The 27,428-nt window shown below is 42.3% G+C and overlaps 1 protein-coding gene across 3 annotated transcripts in view; it reads right to left on the bottom strand.

Moving 5' to 3' along the window:
* Window positions 1-10,818: 10,818 nt before the first annotated feature.
* ADAT2 (adenosine deaminase tRNA specific 2) overlaps window positions 10,819-27,428 on the bottom strand; it is a 29,081-nt gene continuing 12,471 nt past the window's right edge. Inside the window, exons 3-7 of one of the 3 annotated variants that reach the window (XM_048489391.1) lie at window positions 26,622-26,772; window positions 24,527-24,633; window positions 22,954-23,026; window positions 11,639-11,731; window positions 10,819-11,248 (exon numbers count right to left, since the gene is read on the bottom strand). In XM_048489391.1, coding sequence (XP_048345348.1) covers window positions 11,136-11,248; window positions 11,639-11,731; window positions 22,954-23,026; window positions 24,527-24,633; window positions 26,622-26,772 — 537 coding nt within the window. In that variant the 3' untranslated portion in view covers window positions 10,819-11,135. Of the gene's footprint in view, window positions 11,249-11,518; window positions 11,732-21,378; window positions 22,860-22,953; window positions 23,027-24,526; window positions 24,634-26,621; window positions 26,773-27,428 lie in introns of those variants that run through there. The other 2 variants (XM_048489410.1, XM_048489401.1) reach the window with 2 other exon arrangements.

Below are 27,428 nucleotides of genomic sequence, written 5' to 3'. Positions count from 1 at the left end.
AGATAGGGATCATTTAAATTGATCCTTATTCTCACAAAGCAGAGGAGAAGGAACTTTGACAGTCTGGGGTCACTATTTTGTGTCTCGCGGATTCAAAAAAACAGAGAATGTGATGGGAAGATTTCTACCGTAGGAATTCTGATGTGGCACATGCAATTATCACTGCATTTTTTTAGTCATCTCATCTAAAATAGAAACTTAGTATCTATTTTGTGATGGACTATGCAAGATACTGCTTCAGGAACACTTTGTTTATATAGTACCAACATACACATTTTAGTTGGTCCTAGCAGGGGTACTGTTAAGGTATTACATTGACTCCCTGCAAAGTTCTTTACGCTAAAGGCCAACTCTTTCCATCAACATCATCTTATCAATAGATCAGCTGCCATTTTCATAATGAACTGAACACTTGTTCATACCTGTCATGAACCAAAAGAGTGATGATTCTATGATTCTATGATCTAGTGGGCCATGCAGTTGGATACAGCCATTGCAAAAGTTGAAGTTAATTCTTTTCCACAAGGACATTTCTCGGTCTAAAACAGAACATGTTCTGTGAGTGGAAAAAAACACTACTCCCATGTGCATTTGAATAAAAAGGCTCCCATCAAAAAATTCTTGGCATTTTCACAGACAGCAATGACATCATATGGCTTGATACTGGAGACCCAGCTGAACAAAATTTATACACTCTCTAAAACCCATTTCCTCTTTTTGTTTCTTCCTTCCTTAATAGTCCTATTCAGCCAGCTTCATGCATACCTTTTCTCCTCTCCTTTCTCGTTCGTGTCAGACACTTTTCCTGTTTATCTTGGCCTAAGGCCAAGGTAATCCATCAGCAGCACAGTTGCTTAAATCAGCCAGCAAGTCATAAGAATCAAGGAGTACCACCTCTCCTGTTCTGGTCTACTGGGGGTAAAGACAGTTCCTTGCTTTTGTGTTTGGCTTTCCAGTGGTTGCTGGTGCTCAGGCAGACCTCAGCCTAACATCCTTTGTATTGCTAGTTTAAGATTCAATGTAGGTTCAAATCTTGCCAGTTTCCTTCTTCAATTTCAGTTCAAACTAAAAAGCTAAACATCTGTTAGGCTTCATATGTTCCATAAATGAATTTTCTTGCAATTTATGGTTTCTGTCTCCTGTGTGTATCTTCCATTTAATGTTTGCTCAAAGGGGAGCAAGGTTGTTGGGACAGGAGGCAGACTAGGTATGTACAAAATGAGAGGTTTTTCTCATTTGCAGTTTATGGTCTGACCCGGTTTGATCTTTTTCCCTTAAGAAAGGAAGGGGAGCTCCAAGTATGAAAATCCCAGTGAGATGAGGCTGCTTCCTTTCCTTAGTGTAATCCTTCTCTCCATTGTCATCTGCTAGCACTGTTCAAAGGGTACAGTGAATAAACATGCAAGCTGTGCACAGTTCATACTTGATTTTTCTTTATACATGTATGGAATAATTATCATGTTACATTCAAAGTATGTACAACTGAATGTATGATTCAAACTCTACATTTATCCAGATGCTGGTCCCCAATTTCTTTTTTTTTTAATGAACATGTGTTGGCTCTTTCTTACAAGCACATTTATGCAGGCTGTTTGTACATTTATTGTAATGTGGAAACACAAGTTGAGAGGACAGGAAGAATAGATTCCAATAAAACAAGTTGGCCTTCTATCTCCTTCTCACCACCACATTCTAAGGGGTTTTTTTCAGTGAAGGACACAGCTCTCCCCCTGCAGCAAGACTAAATATCCCTCGGTGGTACACAATGGTCTATTTCACAATTGGTGCTGGACAAGGGCCTATGTAAGTGTAGTAGTAAAGTAAAAAAATATGACGTACTTATCTAGAAAGACCTTAATAAGAATATAATGTATTAAACATTTTATTTTCCATTACGTTCCTGACTGAAAGCTTAAATATTCAGATGCTACCCTGTCAGAATAATATGAATAACTGAAAAGCACGAGAAGTTGTCATGACAACGGTGGAAAAATTATTTTAAGAGAAAGAACTTGAGGGTGGTAGAAGCCAACGGCTGACTACAAAGTGAGACCTTAGAAGACAGCTGAATTGTAAAAGAAGCTAAGATCATTTCTGTTCAGTTTCTGGATTACTAAAAAGGGGGGGCTTGTTTAATCTCAGCATTATGAGTGTTAAATTAGGAGGAGAGGCTGGAAAATGTAAGAAGATTCCAGGTGACTAAAGAAATAATCGAGAAAATGCGCTGCAGGTTATTGCAGTATAAAATGTGGAAGGGTATCCAGCACCACTCACTGTTCAGATAATTGTTACCTTCTCTGAGGTAATAACAGCAGTTTGAAACTCTTGAAGTATCACTCTATCTGTGAATAATAGCTATTAGCTGGAAGCTGGAAGACATTTTTATGAGATATTAGTTCCAGGGTATGTGGTTTGGCATGAAGAGCACATTATTCATGCACAAAACAGCGGCATTAATGTAAGATCAAGAATCTGGCTTAAATTGAAAAAAAATCCTAGGAAACTCAAAGTTTAGGCTGGATATGTGTCCTCGGTTCACCTTCAAAATGCCTCGCTATTGCAGATTGTATAGTTTTGTTGAATCACTTGGCCTTACTTAAGTCCAGCTGAGTCTGTCCACATAATTTTTTGAAAATAAGGGCTATTTTCAGATTACCTAAATGTCCACTGTTGCTTTATCTTGGTCCAACCCTTGAGAAGCTCTTACACATATTTGTATTTGAGATACCACAACTTTTTTTAAAATATAGAAGCCAGCTGGGGAAGGTATTCCAGAAAGCCAGCTAGGGAAGTGGTAGGCCCGTTAGATAACGAAGAAACAAAAGGTGTGCTAAAAGATGACAGGGAGATTGCAGAGAAGCTGAATGAATTCTTTGCATCTGTCTTCACCCAAGAGAAGGTAAGGAAAAGTCCTGTACCTGAACCAAGCTTCTTAGGAGGTGAATCCGAGGAACTATTGAAGATAGTGGTAGACAAGGAAGAAGTTCTGGCAGCCATTTATAAACTAAATGCTACCAAATCCCCTGGCCCAGATTGCATTCAACCAAGAGTTCTTAAAGCATGAAATTGCTGATGTTCTCACTTTAATGTGCAACTTATCCCTGAAATCTGCCTCCATCCCTGAAGACTGGAAGATGGCCAATGTCACACCAATCTTTAAGAAAGGGTCTGGGGGGACCCAGGAAATTACAGGCCAGTCAGTTTGACATCTGTTCCTGGTAAATTAGTAGAATCTATCATTAAAGATAAAATTATAAAACATGTAGAAAAGCAAGACCTGCTGAGAAAGAGTCAGCATGGCTTTTGCAGAGGAAATCCTGTCTTACTAGAGTTCTTTGAGGGTGTAATCAGGCATGTGGATAAGGGAACCAGTGGACATTGTCTACTTAGATTTCCAAAAGGCTTTTGACAAAGTTCCTCACCAGAGACTGTTGAGAAAACTCAGCAATGAAGGAATAAGAGGGGAAGTCCTCCTATGGATTAAAAACTGGTTGAGGAACAGGAAACAAAGGGTGGGTATAAATGGAAAGTTCTCACAATGGAGAGATGTCGGGAGTGGTGTCCCCCAAGGATCCGTTTTGGGACCAGTGCTCTTTAATCTATTCATAAATGATCTGGAAGTAGGTGTGGGTAGCGTGGTGGCAAAGTTTGCAGATGATACCAAATTATGTAGGGTAGTGAGAACCGCAAAAGACTGTGAAGAGCTCCAAGCAGACCTTGATAAGTTGGGTGAGTGGGCTAAGAAATGGCAAATGCAGTTCAGTGTAGCAAAATGCAAAGTGATGCACATAGAGGCAAAAAATCCAAACTTCACATACACGCTACAAGGGTCAGTGGTATCAGTCACAGACCAGGAAAGGGATTTGGGTGTCCATGATAGTTCCATGGGAATGTCAACTCAATGCATGGCCGCTGTGAAAAAGGCAAACTCTATGCTGGGGATAATTAGGAAAGGAGTTGATAATAAAACTGCAAAGATTGTCATGCCCTTATACAAAGATGTGGTGCGACCGCACTTGGAGTACTGTGTTCTGGTCGTCACATCTCAAAAAGGATATTGAAGAGATAGAAAAAGTGCAGAGAAGGGCAACGAGGATGATTGAAGGATTGGAGCACCTACCTTATGAAGAGAGGCTGCAGCGTTTGGGACTCTTTAGTTTGGAGAGGAGACGTCTGAGGGGGGATATGATTGAAGTCTATAAAATGTCGACAGAGAGAAATTTTTCTCTCTTTCTCACAATACTAGAACCAGGGGGCATACATTGAAAATGCTGGAGGGAAGAATTAGGACTAATAAAAGGAAACACTTCTTCACGCAACGTGTGATTGATGTTTGGAATATGCTGCCACAGTAGGTGGTGATGGCCACTAACCTGGAAAGCTTTAAAAAGGGCTTGGACAGATTTATGGAGGAGAAATCGATCTATGGCTACCAATCTTGATCCTCCTTGATCTCAGATTGCAAATGCCTTAGCAGACCAGGTGCTCAGGAGGAGCAGCAGCAGAAGACCATTGCTTTCACATCCTGCATGTGAGCTCCCAAAGGCACCTGGTGGGCCACTGCAAGTAGCAGAGTGCTGGACCAGATGGACTCTGGTCTGGTCCAGCAGGTTAGTTCTTATGTTCTTCTTATGTTCTTAAAGACACTTTTGGAACAAAAGCAGCACCAGATGAAACCAGATGACCCAAATGTCATCAAACTTGAAAATGTTTGTAAGGAGATTCATTTGCAGCTATACTACAAATTTGGTAGCTCTACCCTTTTTTAAAAAACTGTAACACTCCCCCACAAGCCCTACCAAGATTTCCCATAGGCTTTAATAGACCCCAAAATTTTGGATATTTGAAAAAAGTTGGGGGGAAACCATATTAGTATGGGGATCTGGCTTTTTTCAGAAGTTCTGGATTTTTGGGGGGGAGTCTATTAGACCCAAATTCAAAAAACCCTTTTTTTGGAGGGAGTCTATTAGACCCAAATTCAAAAAAACCTTTTTCAGCCTGTATGGTACTCCCTCCATCGAGCATTTCCCCAAGAACCCACTTCACTGTTGATGGGTCCTCCTAGCACTGGGGGCACTGGGATGAAAAGGACACCGCTGAAAACTTGCAGGCCACCTGTTTCAAGGGTATTTATGATGAGGCTGGCATTTTATCCATCATAGCCAGCTAGAAGCCTGATGCAAACAATGGATTGCAGACCTAATCCCTTTTGTAGATGGCCCCCTATGAAGGCCAATTTCTGTATCTTCATCTGGCTCATCATCTAGCATACCCCAATGAGACCAAGGTCCTCCAGGCTTCTGTACTGACAGCCTGGAAAACCCACCAGAACCAGTTCTAATCCTTTTATTTCCAATCCTGGTTTTGAGTGGATTTCTTTGGGCGCAGACTTCTATATACTTTGGTGGAGGTTCCATACCCACTTCTCACACAGCAGATCTGTTCCCCCAACCATAAAAGGAAACAGACCAAATACATTCAGATAAGAAGAAAGTCCAGCACTCCAAGGTCACAGAAGGACCACCAGCATTTGGATGAAAAGCCCCATCTGCTCCGCAGGCAGCTATCAGCATCTACTGTGCCAATGAGGCTCCATCTTCCCCCTCAACAACCCACCCAAGACAGTAAAAAAAACCCAACAGAATTGTGGTATTTGAATACACTTTACTGGGGAGCTGCAGGGACAATGGTCCTGAAGCCTCTGTCTCCACCTTTGTGTCTCCTGAAGGAAAACGGGTGTGATTCACCTGATGCAGCTTCCCATTAGTGCAGATGACCAACAGGGTCTGCATACTCTGGATGCATTATAAGGGCAGGTTTGCTCTGCAGACAATGCTATGGGTGAAACGGCTGGTCAGTGTTGGAGCTGGAACTTTCTCCGTTGGATCATGACCTGCAACAGATATAAACCCATAAAAGCGCACCCACAACAAGGGGGCGAGGTCTCCTAGTTGGGAGCAGATGGGATCCTAAGTGGTTGCCACAGAGTTCAGTTGACAGCCCTTGTGGGTGGTTCTGTGGCATCAGAACTACAGACCCTCTCCCCTGGCAACAGGCTCACATTGTCAAAGTCGCTATTACCTGTCTGCAGCTCCAACAGTGACTGATGGGTCCTCCTTGGCAGGCAGGCCTCCATTGGCAGGCAGGCAGGGGGGTGTTCTCCTGCAAGTGATTGAATCCAGGGAGGCCTCTGTCATCCTCTGAACAGCAGATGGTGGGGCAGAGGTTAAGATCCCACTTGTTCTCTGTCCAAGAGGGTGTTCAGCATATGCCAGACCTTGCAGACCACTGTAAGCCTGCCAACTTTGAAGTTTTTCCAGCTCAGTCTCCATGCATCAATCCCCCCTTGTCTACTGGATCATGGTGGAGGGGGGTTGTTCTGGGACACCTGCCAGTCTTGCTGGTAACTGGGCTCCAGTGTAAGAGGTAGCGTGGCCAGGACAGCTCTTGGCCATGAGAAAAGAGAAGGGGGAAAAGAGATTGAGGGATCTGAACTTACCTGTCAGTGCATGTCCACACCATCAAGTCTAACATTGGTCCTGCCCCATGAACAGCTCTTTTAAGTCTCACAGCTCCCTACACGGCAAATGCACCAGTGCACAAAAGCCCATATGCTCCTGTTCCTCCGCCCCACCCTTAGGATTGCTTGGTAAGTCCACATAAGTCAGTAGGTTTAAAAGGGCACAAATTTGTTTAGAATCAAACTGCTAAAATGCTATAATGTTGTAGGGTAGATTTAACAACAGATGGTACTGTCTGCTCTGATGCTTATCACATGTTTGAAGGTGTGAGTAATGAGTCAAGTGGGGCTGAAATCAATATTCATGAAGTATTTTAAATTTGACAACATTTCCAGCATTGCCACAAAAATGTTGAGGCATTTTTAATTTTACATTATCTATATGACTTATTTTAATCTACAAACTCAAATGCAGCTATTGAATTGTTTTCATTCTAGCCTACAAGATTTCATATTTCAAGATTGATAGCATGGAAACCCACCTGCTCACTTTGTGCCTAAACCATTTTACATGCTTGATGTGATGATACAGTGGAGTTGCACATAGCAATACCTGTCTATAGAATAGCATGTATAGATTCCAGGCAGCCTATTATAATTAACTGGGCTAAAAGTGTGCTGGAATGCTAATCTCTGTTATGAAATAAATCTGTGAATAACCTATTATGTATTCTCAGCTATATAACTGATGTTAAACATACTTTTGCTTGCCTCACTGAATAGCTCTTGTGAGGAAAACTGTGATGAGGTTACAGATTTCTAGGTATTCTAAGCAACTCATCCTATCAGACATGCCCAAATGTCTATGTATATTTTAAGATAAACTTTGTAGACCAAATATTTCAGGGAGAAACTTTCAACATTCAGCAATTAAAAGCCATCATCAAGCTCTGCTTGGCCTTTCCATTGCTGAAATTAGATTGGTAAATTAGATTGAAACCATTAAACATGATTTCAAAACATTATATATAACTTCATTCGTATAGTAAAACTGGGTGTTAAAAGCACACATCCCAACTGTGAGGAAACACCCAAGATGAAATAGCAGAACAATGCTAATTATTCCAGAAAGACTATGCATTCTGTTATTTGAAACTTCTCTGGACTCTACTGTTTGGAGGGAACTAAAGAGCTCTCCTTAGGCAAGGAGACATTTCCCATGTGTCTACCCTCATTATTCACAAAATAAGGCACATGGAAAGAGGAATGATTAAGATAGGTCTTTGATAGATAGACCAAGATGAAAACAGAAGCCCTGAGGCGAGGGGAGCAGCTGCATGAGCTGGGTTGTCCTTGAGAGGAGGAGGGAGAGGCTTTTTGTCAAAACAGCCCACAGGACCTTTAGAAGATGGTGTTTGTGATTTCCTTTTCAATACATGCTGTCTAGTATACCACTGCAGGCATAACTGAGACAGAGGGTCCTTAAGCATCTCTCCTCTGTTCCCCATGAGCACAGAACTGAGGATGTGTCCAGTGCTCCGTTCTTGATGCCTGCCTCTGATAAATCATTGCCTCCATTCTGGTTTTGGAAATGGTTGGGGGGGTGCCTTTAAAATGCAATTAACATGAGTTTCTTGAGTTGCCATCATCAGGTTTCAGTTCCCTTCTTTCTACAGGTTTCTATAAGTAAAATCTCAGGGGTGTTAGAGGATATGCATATTGACTTTACAGCATATTCATGAACATACATGTCAGCACCTTGCTTCCATATGTAAACTGCACAATGCAGCGAGGGAGGATGAAACAGCAAAAAAAGACCTGTCAATTATGTCATGTCAACAGAAAGAAAGCTGGCTTGCTCTCAGCTGTAGCAACTTCCTAACAAATATTCCTCAACAGATCACACTCTTTGGAATGCAACTCTATCTTCTATGGTTGGGGAAATCCAAGCTAATAAAGTGAGAGGATTACAGAGAAATGTGGTCCCAATATTCGTATATTTGGTTTTGTTTTGATTGTACAGGTACTCTTTTGCAATGTCCTGTAGATCTGTTTAATCAATGCTTTGTTGATTCCCCCAAAACTGCAAAAAAACCAAAAACCTAAAAACACATGAAATGACAAAAAAGAAGAGGCAAAAGGGAAAGGAGTGAGGTGAGGGACATGAATAAATGGTGGACCAGACATCAAGGGGAAAGTTGGGTGCTGGCACAGAGGCAGAGAAAATGGCCAGACTTTTTGGTGGGAAAAATAAAACATTTTAAATAAGATTGCACTGCAAGGGAAGCTGGCTTGGAAACGTTTCAGTGAAAAACAATGCAGTAAAAGTATTTTAAAAAACAATGAGGTGCCATGATCCCAGTTTAGAAACATTTTCAGAACTAAATGGGGGAAAAACACGCATACCTCCATGGAGGAAATGTTTTATTAGTGGGCTAAAAACAGTGTAACTGGCTTGTGTGGAAAAGGCCATCAACAGAACAATGCAATTGGATATAATCCATTGTTTTCTATTTGGCATGACATTTCTATGGTGTTGGTTGATTTCTGATTTCTTTCATAAGTCCAAGTCCTTACTAAATATTGTAACCACCAGCAGATGACCCTGCACAGCCAAACAGAGTACTGCTGATAGATTTTTCAGAGCATAACTCAACTTAGGGCACCTCTGTGACATCCAGCAGGGTCCATGACAATTATGTATACAATGTGAGGGGAAACTGGTCTCTACTCTCAGAGGAAAATATACAATAGCCCATGATTCATTTGCTAACAATAAATTACTTGACTGTATGTAAATATAAAATTGTTCAGCATTGAAAACAATAACAAGAAAAAAAATCTGTGTGATAAGATCTGTTAATACCCCATCCTCATGACAGTTCCACATCACATAGAAAAGGTAGGACTTTATAAATGTGATTTTGGTATTGGACATTCCATGATTTGAGGAACTGGAGCAGATTGTTCCTGATGGCCCTGGATGAGTCCAGTCTTTATTAGCTGTACACTGCAACAGATTTTATCATGCAGAGAAGGAGTCACTTGCTTCTATTTCCCACATAATACATTGAACTGTGTAGTCTGCAGGAGAGTGCAGTGACTACACTTGTTTTGTTTGGCAATGATGATTCAGGAAGTGAGACTGAAGTGGCTTTACTGAATTAGGCAAATGGTGATTGGCTCAGTTTTGTCATTGTGTGTCTTTATCTTGTTCTTCAGACTAATGGGTTTTGTCAGATACAAAACAACTTGGATGGGAAATTAACATGACACTGGTTACATTTCTTTTTCTGCAATGCAACATGTTTCTTCTGCTGTTCAATGCAGATGCTAGGCCATTTCTGGCTGTTATGTAGAAAGAAGGAGCGAATTTCCAAATATGTTTCCCAAAAACTGTGTGTACTTAGAAAGGGAGCTATTTTTAAAGACTAGCCAGGTTAACCCCTCCACACACATACACCTCTCTTTGACAATGTTCTGTATGAGGGAGAGAAAGGTGGGATGTGACGTCCATCTATCCTGGACTCTGAATTAGGGCGTGTCACTGTTGCCAGAGAGACAGCCATACTATAGTGCTCAAAGTTTTGCTTTATGATGTCACGGCCAATCACAGTGTTCACACACACACACACACACACACACACACACACACACACACACACACACACATCCGTGTTTGCTGTGTGGCACGCAAAGGTCCCGTCTGCAAGCTGGGCCCTGTTGCTCTGTCTTCTGCCCACCTTTTTACTCTCAATCCTGCTGGTGCCTGTTATAAGGCTTCTCGTGAGGAGGACAGATCACACCCAAACATTCTTTGATGCTATCAACGTCAGCCATTGGCTACAAATTCTTCTAAAAACCCACATATTTGTTTTGGTTCAAGAATGATACAAAAGGCTGAAGAGCTCAGCCTTCCGGTCCAATTCTAAGAATGCCGGATTTGATCCGTCCAGATCAGCGCACATCACGTTTGGTGTATAAACCCTGCCCCCAACTGAGAACCTGTCATGCCTAGGATGTGACATCCATCCATCCTGGGCTCTGAATTAGGGCCTGTGTCACTGTTGCCAGAGAGACAGCCATACTATAGTGCTCAAAGTTTTGCTTTATGATGTCACGGCCAATCACATAAAACACCAGATGCTTCATACCCCGATTCAGTGCTAATATAAAAGCCCTTCTTTGGCATATGATCATGACACTCATGAGGAAAACCCTTGGATCAGAATGACTGAATTTTACAGTTTCTTGCCCTGCAAAATCCCAGGTGGCAGCATATTACCACAAGAAGTTATTTCCTCCTTTAAAGAAAATACTTAAAATATGTCACAGAAATATGTCATAGAGATATGAAAATAGGTACAAAGCCATCCATATATATATTTGCTTTTTAGACATAAATAATACTGTGGTATAATTAATAAATGAAATTTTGAATAAAATAAATGTTTTAATGAAATAAATGTTAAAGTCCACAAGTGACAGAGTACATCTGCTGGGTAAATCTGGAACTGGGATACCGATGCCCATGTTCATCATTTGGGGCAGGCGAGATTTTCCCACAATCCACCATGAAGTGCCATTCAGTGTCAATAATGTTTATGACACCCAGTTTCTGACGTTCTTGATTGGCAAGACAAATAGCTAAGATGGGTGACACGGCCGCATTCTGTCAAGAAAAAGGGAATCCAGAGGGGAAGGAAGGAAGGAGCGCCGCAGCAGCACTGTTGTCCTCTTGATGATATTCATGGCCCGGCTTCTCCAAAAGACCAGCTTCACACATCCCTGCAAGGTGGCAACAGTGTAAGCAGACTGGCTTCTACAATCACTTCCACCCATTCATCCACCATTCACTCATTCATCATCCAAACACCCATCCACCCACCATTCACCCATTCATCATCCAGACACGCCAGTGATCCACGCTGGAAGCAAAGCTTCGCAGCAATGGAAAACCCCCATCCATCCCCCATTCACATATTTATTTATTTATTCATTCATTCATTCATTCATTCATTCATTCATTCATTCATTCATTCATTCATTCATTCATTCATTAGTTAAACTTATAGTTAAACATTCATTCATCCATTCATCCATCCATTCATCCAGGCTTCAGGTCATGAGTCACCAGCTGCCTACATTGCAAGTCTCCGCACCCGCAGGAGAACTTGCCTTCCTGATCTCCTCCCATCCACAGGATCTCCCTCCTCTTCTGTGCTTCCACTCGCCTCCTCCCCTGTCCGCTTTGAGCCGCACGCTTGTTGCCTGGTGGAGAAACAGAGACAGATTCAGGACCTACGAGCCTGTTTGAGAACTCAGGGGCAGTTTGACTTCAGCCTATTGGATTTTCCTCCCAAGGACCCATGGCTGTTCTCTGGAAGGAAGAGCACACAACGAGCCCTATAGGCAACACACCAAAATACATTAATTATTCTTTAATCAGTTACTACTGATCTTCACACTTCCTCCACAATGTCCTTGGGTCTCCTGTCCAGAAGTTTATCTTCAGTCCTCACAGCACGGTTTAAGTCTTACAGCTCAGTGGGGATGTAACCCCACCTACACCACGTCCTGTTCTGACCCCCTGGGTACCACTCCACACTGACCCTTCCAAGCTGGAGAGATCATACCCAAGGACCATTTGTGGATCCCTCCTCTTCCCACCTCCTCCTGTTGCTGGTCTGAGTGCCCCTAAGCTTGCCATCCTCTGAAGTTAGCAGTGCTCCCATGGTAACAAGGCCTCCTTTGTCAAGCTGGGACTGTGATGTCACAAGAGCCCAGAGGTCACTGCTGCTAAAGGTCATGGAAATCAGTCCCTCCCCATCATCCAGCTGGTCTCACCGCAGCAAAGAGATATGGGGCTACCTCCACCCCTTATGATGGGAAAGGGGGGCTGGGGAAAGAGCCAATGGTTAGCCGCTCTTGTGAATTTGGAATCATGTTCCAGTGAACTGCCAAACTTATTGACTTGACCTCCAGTGGCTTCCTCCACAAGCTCTTTATATTAGCAGCCGTATGAACTCTACAGGGTTTTCCCATTCAACTGGAGGTGATGAACATTAAAGAACAAGCAGAATAAATGAACGATGGCTTTCGCTTCAAAGGGAGAAGTCTTCAGCTCAGGCCTGGGGTGGTGGGGCTGGTTCCAGGTGATTGCAGATGAAATCAAGACTGCTTCTGAGAGGCAGCGTGGTGTAGTGGTTAAGAGCAGGTGGACTCTATCTGGAGAATTGTGTTTGATTCCCCACTCCTCCACAAGAGCAGTGGACACTTATTTGGTGAACTGGATTTGTTTCCCCACTCCCACTCATGAAGCCTGCTGGGTGACCTCAGGCGAGTCACAGCTCTCTCTGAACTCTCTCAGTCCCACCTACCTTACAAGAAAAATTATGAGGAGAGGCTGCAGTGTTTGGGACTCTTTAGTTTGGAGAGGAGACAGCTGAGGGGGGATATGATTGAAGTCTATAAAATTATGCATGGGGTAGAAAATGTTGACAGAGAGAAATTTTTCTCTCTTTCTCACAATACTAGAACCAGGGGGCATACATTGAAAATGCTGGGGGGAAGAATTAGGACTAATAAAAGGAAACATTTCTTCACACAACGTGTGATTGGTGCTTGGAATATGCTGTCACAGGAGGTGGTGATGGCCACTAACCTGGACAGCTTTAAAAGGGGCTTGGACAGATTTATGGAGGAGAAGTCGATTTATGCTACCAATCTTGATCCTCTTTGATCTGAGATTGCAAATGCCTTAACAGACCAGGTGCCCGGGAGCAACAGCCGCAGAAGGCCATTGCTTTCACATCCTGCATGTGAGCTCCCAATGGCACCTGGTGGCCCACTGCAAGTAGCAGAGAGCTGGACTTGATGGACTCTGGTCTGATCCAGCTGGCTTGTTCTTATGTTCTTATGTGGACAGCCTTCCTTGAGAAAGGGTGTGTGTGCGTGCGTGCATGTGCGTGCGTGCGTGTATTTGTTGGTCTTCTGATATTTCATTGGAATGTTGCTAGTCAATCTACTAGAACATATTTCCAGCACAAGACCACAAAAGGACCCTGAGGATTCTCCATTCAGTGTCTTGATGCTTCCTTTTCGCTACAAGGTTTTAGAATGAGATATCTCAGACAGCTTCAAATTCATCAAGAACTAAATACTACAGAATAGCATTTAAGATCTTGTGACAGCTTGTTAACTTTTTTCAGTTTATTGTAGTATTGTTGTTGCATGGAGTTGTACAGTTATTTTGTGAGCTGCCTTTAGAATTTTACAGTAAAGAGCAAGGTTTTTTAAAATCTTAATTAAGCAAGTAAACACTGGCGTATCTTGGGGGCAGGGGGGTCATCTGACCCAGACACCATTTGTCTGGGTCACTTGAGGGGTCATTTTGCCCCCTCACTCCTCCTGCCTCCAGCCCCTGGCCAACCCCCCCCCCAGCCAAACTCCCCCTGCTGCTGCACCGCCACCCCCACAAAAAGCCCCCAAACCTTTCCCTCCATCTGAGCAGTGCCAGCTGGCAACCCACTGGACCGGGGATCCCAGGCCTTGCCCCTGCCCCCAGTGTGTTGCTGGCTGGCGCCACTAAATCTGAGGAAAGGGTTTGTTGGGTTTTTTTGTGGGGTTGATGGCATGGTGATATTTTAGTAGGAGGCAGGGCAAGTGGAGTTAGCCAATCTTACCTTGAAGAAACTCCTTCCTAATCTCAAATCCTGTGAGTCAGCTATTGAGCATGAACAAAACATACCCAGGAATTATGGTGTAGTGCAAGTTCACAGTTATCCCTCAGGGAGCAGATTCTATCTCTATGAAATGGCACTAACCCTCAGTCAGCAAGATCAGTATCTCTGCAGATGTGGAAGAAACAACTAGTTATTCTTTTGGGAAGAGCTGTAGTTCACTAATAAACAGTTGCTTTGCAAGGCCAAAAGGCCCAGATTTATGCTTGTCCTTTTCCAGCTAATCAATTACAGCAGATATTTTAAAAGACTTGTCTCTACCTGAGAACCTGGCAAGCTGCTGCCAGTCAGAATAGACAATATTACAAGAGTGGGACAAATATTATTGATTATTAATCCTTAGTATTGAGGTGCTGAAGTAGTTGTACCAATATTGTTATTTTAATATTGTATCTTGATTGTTGTGAGCTGCTCTGAGCCTGCCCAATGCTGAAGGATGACTGCTAAGTAAAATGAGGGTTTGGCATTGGCAATAAGGCCCATTTACCATTTTCAGTTCTGGTTAGTCACACTGGGCAGATGCTAGGGTACAAGTGGAACTGTTATTTTATGAAATCTATTATTTCTTTGACACAGATCTAAGAGAAGAAACTACTGAATTATTTGGTCTTGGCTTATTTCATTAAGCTGTTGTTGTGCCAGAAGGCATGAAGCAAGTATGTCCTTTTAGGCTAACAGTGTCTCTTTGGCCCTAAAAAGGAAGATTAAACTGTAGGGCTTCCAGAAGTCAAGTTTGCAAAGTTGCAAGCCAGTATTTGCTCTCATATTTTAATCACACATTCTAAGACCAAAGAAGAAAAAAGCAAAGCACTGAAAAACATTCATCGTGTCTATGGAAACACAAGATAGATATTTTCTCACTAGTGAGAGGTTCATATTTTCTTGGATTAAAAAAACTCTCTAGGCAATTTCAGACCTCTAAAAAAATAGTTTCTGAAGTACGTCTCATAGTATAAATTGTTTCACAATGTTTACCTCATTTATACTGTTAAGCAACCAAGGCAAATTACACTAATGAGGGTGCCAAGAATCTAGTCAATAGACTTCAAAACTGAGACTTGAATCCAGACCTTCCACATTTCAACTGTATCATTCTGTCCACTACACCCCACTGTCTTTCAACATTACTGTTTGATTTTGCCATGGCTTGCCACCAAAGTTTGTGGCCAAGAAAATCTTGCCAATACAGAATATGAAGGTGGCCTTGGTGTTACCTGAGAAGTTAAATAACTTCCCTGAAGTAAGCTTCCATGAGCATCTTTGATGAGATTAGGATGCTGCACAAACATTCCCCCATCCCTTAATGTATCTGCTAGGGCTGAACTGTTGGTTTATCTTTACACATCAGCAATACTATCTAACAGTTGTTAGGGAGGAAGGGTGTCTGACAGAGTTTCCCCTGATGGCCTCCTTCCTCCAAACAGCTGACTGGCACAATTCCTGCTTTTCTAGTGGGGCTCTGTGTCTACACCCATGGAAAATGTGCAAGCACATAGTTGGATCAAGGGCTTTGTTCTCTGACCAAAGACTTGCATCCTGGGATTTTTTTTTGCATTTGATAAATGAAATTTTTGAGTTTTCCTTTGAACCACGAACTTTCCACAATGCCTACTGTATCATAAAATGCTTATGTTTTATGCTTATGCCTGTGCAATTTCCCTCACTTTTGAAAGACTCTTTCTCATATGGAATGGAAAGTTGTGGTTCTGAAATGCACAAACCCTATTCAAGGTTGGCTCCAGATTTGGGCAAAGTGACTACTTATGACTTCTCTTCTTCCACTTCCTGGTCCCATGGATATATAACAGTGGGGCTGGAAAACAGCCAAGAAAGGCAAGTCCAGTTCCTTCCCAGAGCAACCATCTTAGCTGGAAACAGAAGACTGCCCCTGATCATATGATGGCCCAGAGGCCTCTAAGGAACAAGCTGAGCACAGGTCCCTCTGCTATTTTCCATACATTCAACATATCATTCACAAGAGCTAAAACAGCAGCCCTGAAGCGTTAAGTCAAGACATCACATAAAACTAAAGATACTCTGGGGCCATAGAAAAACAACTCTGTGAACTCCAAGAACTTGTCTCATCAAGCTCCACCCCCCGCATATGCCCCCCCCCTTTATCTTTATTTCGTTTAGCTCATGGTGAGGAAAAAAATACATTCCTAGCGTAAATCTATTAGATGTATTTACATATTCTGTAAAGAATGTATGTAAATATGAAAGACGGAATTTTCTCGAAGGATTTCTTTTGCCTCCTTAGCATTAAGCAGATACACTTGATTAGAGAGCTCTTGGAATACACACCTTCTTTTCCCCCAAAGGCCCTGGAACAACTAATGTTCCATGGACTCTTAAAATTAATCTTTTGGGAAATTTTTGTTTGGTTCTTATAGAGCTATACTTTGTGTATATGAAGAAAGATGCTATACTGCTTCTTCGTGGACACAGGGGGTTAAGGCTTACGGGGATACCAAGACTCTGCAGGGGTGGGAGATGAACTAAGATAATCCAATCAGGGTAATCCAATTAGGATAATTCAATTAGGATAGCCTAATGAATCCAGTAGTTTTCAGACAGCAGTAGGGAATCTTCCTGCTTGTATAGTCAGGATTCCTGTTGATGCTCTGGTTGATCTTTGGAATGGAGAAATGACACAGGCAATTGACGCAACTATATCTATGCGCCATCTCTCAGGTCTATGAACTTTGGTGGCCCTTTGGCTTAATGAGAGGCTGCAGACAAAGAAAAGATAGGGAGATGACTGAGGCCGTTTCCGCACGGCCACCTCGCGCCCCCACGCCGGCAAGCTTGCGAGCAGGCCAAGCAGAGGCCGCCGCAGGAGAGGCGGCTCCACACGGAGCCACCTCTTCCCACTCCTCCGTCCGACTCATGATGTCCTCGTCGTCGCCTGCTGGCCGTCTAAGCCCCGCCCACGCTGCCCTCCGACCCCTGGAGATCGGAGGACAGTGTGGGCGGGGCTGCGACGGCCAGCAGGCGACGACGAGGACATCGTGAGTCGGACGGAGGAGGGAGACAGCGTCTTCCCGGCAGCGCGGTTCGCACCGCGCCCCCGGGAAGACGCTTCCTCCCCAACAACAACCCTTTAAAGGGTTGTTGTTTAGGGCGGCCTGACGCTGCCCTGGGGGAAGGGAAGCGGAGTCAGGTCGCCGCTGCTGCGTTGCAGCAGCGGCGCCTGTGCGAACGGCGGCCTGGGGGCGGCGTTTTTACCGCCCCCCAGGCCGTCGTTTATGGGCCGTGCGGAAACGGCCTGAGTGAAAGTGGAGAATCTGACAAAGCACAAGCTAGAGCTCATTTCAAAGCCTACTCCATGATGGTGCAAAGAAACAATACTTCTTCACCACCATTGCATCCACACAGTGTAGGCCACTTCCCATAACCTGAAAACCTTCTTGATCTCTAAGGTGATACAGGACTCAAATCTAGCAGCTCCAGACCTTTCCTTAGATTCCTTAGTCAGGAAAGTAAGGTTGCCAAGTTTCAGGCGGTGGATAAGTATCTCCTGTGCTTACAACTGATCTCAAAGCGACAGAGAACAATTCCCCTGGAGAAAATGGCCACTTTAGAAGGTGGACTGTGTAGCATTGTACCCTACTGAAGTCCCTCTTCTCCCCAACCCGACCATTCTCAGGCTCCACTCCCAAAATATCCAGGTATTTTCCAACCCGGAGCCGGACACCCTACAAGAAACAGAGGTGAGTCCTCCTGGTGCCCCAGCTGCCAACACCCTGTTGCATGTGTTGCTATCTTTGGAACCTAGCCATTGCTGCCTGGCAGTTGTCTTTTGGGTGGCAGGGTTAAAGAGTACCTTCTCTTAGTGAACAGTTGAACAGTCGACAATACAGTTGAAAATAAGTTATGCCAGTGAATGCATTTTGGTGGGAAATGTCCTATTTCTGGGTTGCTTTAATGACAAAATTGGCCAACAGCAGCCAAAAGGCAAAGCAAATTAATAAAACAGCTACTCCTGGGACCCTAAGCATTAATTGTCCTCTGTGCTCTTTCCCATTTGTGTCAAAAGGGTTTTCTTTCAAACCTGTTACAGTCTACACTGGAGCTCTTGGCTGTAAGCACTCCTGCTAGTCTTGCTCCAAATAAAACTCAAGAATGGATTGCCTGCCAAGTGCTGAAAAAATTCTGAAAATTTTATGTGTTAAAATATAATCTTTTATCAAAGTTCTGAACCTGCCAAGGTAATTAAAGGCCACATTGTGTATGCATTACTGAAAAGAAAGCCCTGCAGACTTACAAATGTTTAAATTATATGGAGCTCCTTGTGTGTGTTTTTTTTAAATAACTGCCTTGTAAAAGTATCACTTAATTGCATGTAAAGGAAGGAACTCCTAATGAGTCTGCAATGGCTCAATAAACCTTTCATTCCCTAAAGTTGTAATTTAAATTCATGCCTTTTTGTTGTGCCAGTCACAAGTTATATTCTGTATATCTTTGGACTGTCAATTACAACAAACCACTTAGCCCAGATATGTTTAAGTTTTGTTCTATTGCCCACCCACTAGTTAATAGATCTGGATGTCAACATGACTAACCAATAAGCCAGCCTCTGAGATATACAGCTTAATATTTCTGTGATTTAAGTTACTGGTAATAGGCAGTTTATTTAATTGTGCTGACCAAGAAGACATGCCATTACGAGTCAAACATGTCAACTTGTCAGTATAAGCACTTATCTGACATTCAGGACATTCAGGGTGTCCCCACCCCGTTCTAAATAATTTTCAGACACTGAAAGAAATGCAACAGTCAAATATCCAGAATCAGAGGATTATTTTCAAAAAATGTATCTGATGTGCATGCTGCTGAAATGGTGAAAGCTGCTTGACAAACAGTTTTGAAGATACTGACAATTAAACTGTTGATCCAGAGTTGGCACTCAGGCTATACAATGGAGACAGTAGTCAACTTACATCAGAAATATAAAGTGTGGCTCCCCTAAAGACTCCTTCTCTGAAAGCTTTTAGAAAGAACATCTTCGTGACCTACAATGTAATCTATTCAGTTCTCAATGTTATGGCCATTCTCAAACAGCTTGTGCATAGGAGATTTTATTTAATTTTTAATTTTATTAGATTCATACCCCACCCAATTCCTGGCCAAAGTTGTGCTCCGGTGGGGGGGGGGTTTTACAAATATGGTTAAAACCAACATTATAAACAATGTACATAAATTGGATCTAAAAACAATACATATCTTAGTTCTAAAATACTAACATTCCTGTGTAGATAGCGACTCAATCAATAAAACCTGTGTCTAATGAATTCAATCCCAATCCATGTGTAGTATTTATTGAGGAGGAAGGGAGGGTTTGAGAGGGCGCAGGGAAAAATAAAAATATTGAGGAGGGAAAAAATGATGATTTTGCCTGTCTGGCCTTGCCATTTTACCCATTTTGCATGTTCCAAATGTGTCTCATAGCTGTTGTTTGCTTTTAGAAGACCCACTGGGATGTTAGAGTAGTAATTGTAAAAAAAATGCTATTCATTCAATTTTTGATCTGCCTTTTCTGGACCAAGATGGACTCAGGACATATTACAACAAACTTTCACAAAAATTACAAAAGTTAATAATTAAAAATCTTCAATAAATTATAAATTTCAATGGCACCTGAAGTATATACAAAAATAAGAGAGCCGTTCAGTGTGGCCAAAAAGGAAAAGGACCAACTAGAAACTCTAAATATGGACAGGCGGGAATAAGGAACAGGTGATTCAATTACAGAGAAAAGACAGCATAGAGGTAGAAAATGCATAGAGCAAGAGAGCATAGAGGTAGAAAAGAAGAGGTACAAATAAGTAAAACGTGTCTAATGGGACATCTTTCTAAATTGTGTGGTCACATATAAATAGCAAATTTTTTAAAATCAATTTGAGACCACACTAACTGAAGAAAAGCAGGTATAAAAGTGCCCAGATAAATCATTAAAATTAAAATAGTTTGGTTATGTGTCACCAATGCCAACTTTTAAATCTAGGTACTGGGCACACTTCTCTGCCCTCCATTGTAAAACATTTGTGTTTTATATCTTCCTAGTTCTGACCTTCACTAAATAAAAATGGATTTCTTTCTACCACTAACGGTACTGAGTTCCAATATATACTTAAACTCTCTTGCCAATCAAGACTGAACAGAGCACAATGTTTCTATTGTGGGGAAAGGAAGGGAAAAGGAGATTGTAAGCTGCCTTGAGACTCCTTGCAGGAGAGAAAAGTGTGATATAAATCCAAACTCTTCTTCTTCAAAACCTTTTTTAAATTACAAAAATCAGCAGAATGACTTTTTCAAATTACAAACATTATCCGGTGTTCTTATTACTAATCAAATGTATTCATAAGTCAAACTGCACTTTTGGTGCTCTGTAGACACACATTTTCATTCATTGAAAATGCTGGGGGGAAGAATTAGGACTAATAAAAGGAAACACTTCTTCACGCAACGTGTGATTGGTGTTTGGAATATGCTGCCACAGGAGGTGGTGATGGCCACTAACCTGGATAGCTTTAAAAGGGGCTTGGACAGATTTATGGAGGAGAAGTCAATCTATGGCTACCAATCTTGATCCTCCTTGATCTCAGATTGCAAATGCCTTAACACTCCAGGTGCTCAGGAGCAACAGCCGCAGAAGGCCATTGCTTTCACATCCTGCATGTGAGCTCCCAAAGGCACCTGGTGGCCCACTGCAAGTAGCAGAGAGCTGGACTAGATGGACTCTGGTCTGATCCAGCTGGCTTGTTCTTATGTTATTATGTAAGGGACATATTTGCTGCCAGAAGCCCTTTATAAAGCAGAATAACCACACTCCATTCAAGTGCCTCTTTTGAAATCATAAGGGCAATTCTAGGCAAAGAATTCAAGAACTGAGATGCCAAAATAGTTTCACCTCCAAGCCAGAAAAAGCCGCTTCCCTGCTGCCATGCACAAGGTAAAATTATTATCTCTTTTAAAAGTCTCATCCTTCTGAAGTAGTAAAAATATTACTCATTATTTAGCATTCAGAATTACATTTATAATTTTTCAAACTTTGCCTTTGTACATGGTAGGTAGAAGAATTAAATATTGAAACAACATTCTAGTTCAGATTTTTCTATCCAAACTATTAGAATAATTTTTCTTTTTTGTTAAAATCCTAATGGCTTTGAGCAATTTGTTTTTCTAGGTTGGGGTTTTGTTTTGTTTTTGCTTGATGTGCACATTCTTGAAGAATAAGAGTTCCGAATTCTCCAGGTTGCTTATTACTGGAACAGCAAGGCCCTCTCATGGACTATAATCATACTACATTCAAGGAACATAATGAAAAGCCCACTTGGACCTCCATTTTCCTTATTTTCCTTGTTACGGCGATCAGTTGTTTAAAATTTGGTAAGGGATAAATATCGTGGAAGTGAGTAAAAACTGCCTTTTTGCCAATTGACCACATTAAAGAAAGGGCAAAAATAATTAGCTGCATTACAATATAACATCACAAGTACAAGTTACAAATGTGTTTGGGACACTGAACTTTGCTTGCACAAGATGAATATTTCAACAGACGCCAACTTGGATGCTACAGAAAAGCTCTACTGATAAAAGAGATTTTTGACAACAGATCAGAACTTCCTTGCCTCCCTCTCCTTCAAGCAACCAAAATGATCCCTGAAACACAGCTCCTTTTGGAGGAAGGAGTCCCAGGAACAGATGAGAGAGGAATTGTTGATCTGTAGTAGGAAGGAAAAGCTGACAAAAATTACCCCGCATTCCATTTGCAGAAATTCTCCACTGGATCCAAACCACTATATAACTGTACAATTTTGTAGTTCTGGTTAGAGTTAAAGCACTGTGCAGAAGTGTCCTAAACCTCCTGTAGATGTACCACTTTTCATGCAGTAAAAATACTAGAGATGCCAGGCATTAATGTTATAGATCACTTTTCTGGTGGGCAAGATTATTCTGTCCCCTGAATATGACCATCATGTCAGCAACACCTACCCTTCAGAAAGTGGGTATGGTAAAAATATGCTCAGCTAGACCTAACAGCATGTTCTTGTGACAGCACCAGGGGCAGCCACTCCCAGTGGGAGTATTGCATGTAGATGCATTCCTGAAGTTCAGGCTGGTGAGTACAAAGACCCCAGGGCACAGTGAATTTTTGCATGCTACTGAGAAGGAGGTGGCCAAGGATTCCCAGTGGCCTGCCACAAGTTAAAGTATGCAGACTATTGAGTATACTACTGATCCAAACATGACTGTCTCCGAGCTCTGCCTCAGGGCAAGTTACATCTTTCAAACCATGCCATGAAAGTCATCCTCAATACAGTTCAAAACTGGCATGGGCCAGAACAGACCATGCTGAACTATTATATGGGGAAAGGTACTCTTCCCCTTTCTGTTTTTTTAAACTATTTTTAACTATTCTTTTATAAATATTTTTACGTTTTCTTTTTTGATAATTTGATATCATTTAAAATTTTAAATAAAATATTTGGACATCTTGCAAAGGAACAGATATGACTTTCTCTGCATCTCAGTGGTAACTAGCCAAGGGAAGGAAATAATCACATAAGTCTTTGGGTAGTTTGTTACTCTTCCAGGGGTCAGTTTTGCTTTTCATTTAACACATTCCTTTTTTCGAACTTTTGATTTTGGTGCTGCAAAAAAAAGAAAAGAAAAAAAGAAGAAAAGAGGTATTAATACCCAACATTTACAAAACCAAAAATTAATTAAAATAATAATGGGACTTACCATTTGGGTTTTCTTGTCTGTAGAATGTTTTCAACATTTCCACAGCTTCTTCCGATCGATAACCAGCCATGCACTAAAGACCAGAAAATTTTGTTGTTGTTGTTTTCAAATAAAGGCATCCCCTGGGAAAACTATTCGGTAGTAGAATTTACTAGTTCCTAACCCAAAATGGATTTTACTATATGGATGACATAAAGATGCTGCTTTTGCTACCTCAGTACTGTATTGTCAGGAAAAGTTCTCATCTACTTATTTATTTACTGCACTCAATATACCGCACCACCCCCGAAGAGCTCTGGGCGATGTACAATTGAATATGCCTCTACTGAATATCCCTCTATCATATAATAATGAGGTGTCAAAGGGGTGGGGAGGAGTGCCCTTCAACATTAATTAATATAAAGGACCACAAATTTTACATACAAGGACAAGAATATTTGCATAGACATTTTCTATTTTCAGATGCAATTTATTCACATTTGCAACTCCAGAGATGCTGCAGTATGGCTCTTTCCCATATTACCAGGTAATATAAATTCTATGGTACGCAGAAGAAGCATATGCTACAGGGAGTAGCCCATAATCTGAAAACTGATATTACAGGCAGGGGTTAGTCAAGTGCTCCCCTCACATGACCTAAAGATTCTCATATTATCTGTGTGGGAAGGAAGGAGACATGATACAGCAGCTCACATGCCACAAAGGAATAATAAGAAGGGGGTCTTAACTTAACTTAACTTCAAAGTATGCACAATTATGGGGGCATCTTTCTATCTGCAGGTAAAAATGAAACAGTCCACAAATAGGTTACTTCTTCTGATTATGTTTCCTCCCTACCAAATCTTCCTCAGCCCATCAAAATAATTGAGTTGTGTTGCAATTTATTCCCCCCAATGTAGTATCATTTATTCCTTGAAATATGTGAATCAGAGTGACAGATACAAAAATACATTAAAGTAGGATGCTTCCAGTGAATGCGCAAATCTAAAAGCATACACTTACATTAGGGGACGTGTCCTAAGTTGTCAGTGATCTGATTTCTTAAACAGAAACTCTCCCTCTTCCACTGCGGCCCATTAATGTACAGCTAAAGTGTTATTAGGATAGTATGAATAACACCCAGTGCCAATCCTGAAAGTGGATTGTTCCCTTTCCTTAGAAATGTGACCCTACTGCCTTACCCAATGACTTAGGAACTCTGACTCAAAAATTGCTTTCAGCTACTTTGCTTTTCTTCCAACAACACTCTTTATTAAATATGATTAGATCCCATCTTTCCCTACTAACATTTTGTGGAATGCATAGTAGTCTTCAATTAATGCAGTAATCAACAGATTCAGATTCACTTAATTTCACCAATGCCAGGGGATTAGGTACTCCCAAACCATTAACAGGACCCATTGTTCTTTCCATTTACATTTTTCATGTCCTTTGAAAGGTTACACTTTGCCCCACTTCAAAACAGCAGGGTAGAGTGGAAGATTTTGTTTTAGACAAAAAACTCACATCAACTATTTCTGTGTGAATAGACTACCTCCACCAAATCCTAAAACACAGTGCCAAAGTATTTCACCTGAAATGGTTCTCCTGTGTCTGTTAAGATGGGTGAAGAGATGTCCAAAACAGAGCCACAACCTCCAAACCGTTCATTTTGGCAGCCATATACAACAAGTGGGATTTATATGGATAAATTAAGGAATTTCTACACTACACAAAGAAAGCACCATGTGATTATCCCAATGTAATAATAAATTCTCTCATCCACTCCTGCTTCTTTGGTTCTGACTCAAGGTCCCTCTTGAGGGCAGCGCCATCTTTTACAAAACTCCTATCCTAAAGTCAGAGACATATCTTGCTATTTGACACCTGAATCCAGACAATCCAAACAGCAGTAGTAAAAATAGAATAAGGAACAATATAACCAACCATTTTTAACCCTTTCATGATAACCCCTGGGAAGGAAGAAAATAAGGTAAAACCCAGTCTCTTCAGAACTCAGAAATTAATCAGGGTCAGTACTTTGATAGAGAACCTCCAAGAAAGATTCTGAAAAAGACAATGGCATACCACTTCTGCTTCCCACTTGCCTTAAAAAGTCTCTTGCTGGGGTCGCCATAAGTCAGTTTCAACTAGATTGCGCTTCCATATGTAATGATAGCCACTATTTTAGGCAGACCACCTCATTCAAACAGTGGTTCAATCCAGTATCTATACCTCACCTAACCCTGTCCACACCAAGCCTTTTGAAATAAAACTTTGTGCTCACAGTGTGCTGCAAGCAGGGCCAAATGAATGGCAAGCACAAGTGTAGCTGTAGTCAGGTCACAGTCCAACAGGTCATGACACAGGAGATCACGTAAACAGGCTGGAGATCAGCAGTAGGCCAGGTACACGGAGGCAACAGGAAACACACTTGTTGCACCCAGGCAGGAGCAAGCTCACAGCAAGGCTTTTACAGAGAGCCTTGTTCAAGGGGCAGGAATTCTGCAAGGAATTAATCCTCATCAGATGCAGAGACTTCTAATCGCCCATATCTTGCTGCCAAACTAGCACTCCTTTGCTTCTGCAGTAGCAGCCTCTGCTTCTGCCTCCTTTGCAGAGCTGGCTCATCACTGGGTTCCCTCAGAGGATCTGAAGGCTCCTCCACCTTTATGTCATCAGGCAGGGAAGGGCTGGGTGTTGGCTGTGCTGCCTGGTATTCCTCAGGAGCAGCCAACTCTGGCTGTACTGTGTCCTTAGGTTCTGCCTCAGAGTCCTCTGTGTCCTGGTAAGTACCAGCTCATGACACACAGTTTCTGCAGAGACAAATCCTCACCAGAGGCGTAGCTGGGCCAGAGTGTGCCTGGTGCGCACTCTGGCTTTTTCGCCCCCTCCCCCTTACTTTAGGAAACCAAGCAGGCTGGAGGCCTGTTCTGGTGGGAACTATATTTCCCAGGGTATCTTGGGAAATGTAGTTCCCACACAGGCAGGCCTGTTCTACAGCCTGCTCGGTTTCCTAAAGTAAGTGTGGGGGGGCACCGCAGGGGGAATGCTGTGGGGGGAACCACGCCCCCCGCGGTGCCCCCCCCCCCCCGCACTTACTTTAGGAAACCAAGCAGGCTGGAGAACAGGACTGCCTGTGTGGGAATTACATTTCCCAGGAGACCCTGGGAAATGTAGTTCCCACCAGAACAGGAAGGCCTGTTCTCTAGCCTGCTCGGTTTCCTAAAGTAAGGGGGGGGGTGCCGCAGGGGGGGCACTGTGGGGGGGAATCATGCCCACCAACCCCGTGTGGCGCCCCCCCACACTTACTTTAGGAAACCGAGCAGGCTGGAGAACAAGCCTGCCTGTGTGGGTACTACATTTCCCAGGAGACCCTGGGAAATGTAGTTCCCACCAGAACAGGAAGGCCTGTTCTCCAGCCTGCTTGGTTTCCTAAAGTAAGTGTGGGGGGGTGCTGCGGGGAGGGGCACTGCAGGGGGAAATGTGGGGGAAGGGGAGGGGCTGGGGGAATGTTGCACCCCCCACGTGACCCAAATCCGTGCGCCTGGTATGTGGCGCACCCCCCACCTCTTGGTGGCTTCGCCACTGATCCTCACAAGAACATTGTCAGCAAAAAGCTGACCTCCACTACCTTGCTAATAAGGAATTGAAGGTAACATGCCAATGAATCATGTTGCAAAGGATACTCATTATGCGCAGGGCAGCTGCACACATTATGCAAGGCTCTACAGTGACATATAACACGGAGTGCCCAAATACTTCTTCAGGGTCCTTCTTGTGTTGATGACACCAGTCTATCACCTGATCAATTGCAACCATTTCTGCATGGCGAGTAGCCTGTGAACATACAGAAAAACAATACGAGTATTTATATTAAATGCTAATAGTATTGGTATGAAGCAAAGAGGAAACTCCACCAGAAAATCAGCTCTCCTTTCGGTTATATGGCTTCCATGATTCCAAATCTGCGTGTTCTGCCTTCTTTTGTGATCTACTGGTAAATTATGCTGAAACACAACAAGACAGTGGTTATATTAAGACTAACAGTTGAAGTGCTAATGCCACTCACTTCAATTCAAGTGAACCCTCTGGTAAGTGCCAAGATCTATAGAACTTCACTCCCTGGCAGTCTGCTAAACAACAAAATGAACCAGCTGAGATCATGCCACATATCTGCAACTTGTTAGCATTCACTTAAATATGGACCATACCACTGAACCCACTCCTAACTTTAGAGGGAAACAAAACAAAACATATAGTAGTTCCAATGTATAATATTTAGAAATGCTGACTCATATAATTTTTTTTCCTTCATGAAATAGCCTTTTCCTGGGATCAAAGTGGGCTGCTAAAGCAAGGTCTTCCTGATGTGGAAAACTGATAGGATGCAACATATTAGATTTATTACTGATATTCAAAAACGACATTATATCAGAGAGAAGGCTCATAATAAAGAACTGATTTTATCCTGCCACTCTATTCAACTAAGTGAA

The sequence above is a fragment of the Sphaerodactylus townsendi genome, linkage group LG01 (genome assembly GCF_021028975.2).
Source record: "Sphaerodactylus townsendi isolate TG3544 linkage group LG01, MPM_Stown_v2.3, whole genome shotgun sequence".
Taxonomy (NCBI): domain Eukaryota; kingdom Metazoa; phylum Chordata; class Lepidosauria; order Squamata; family Sphaerodactylidae; genus Sphaerodactylus; species Sphaerodactylus townsendi.
The sequence above is the reverse complement of the archived record's forward strand: the minus strand, read 5'-3'. Positions and strand labels throughout refer to the sequence as shown.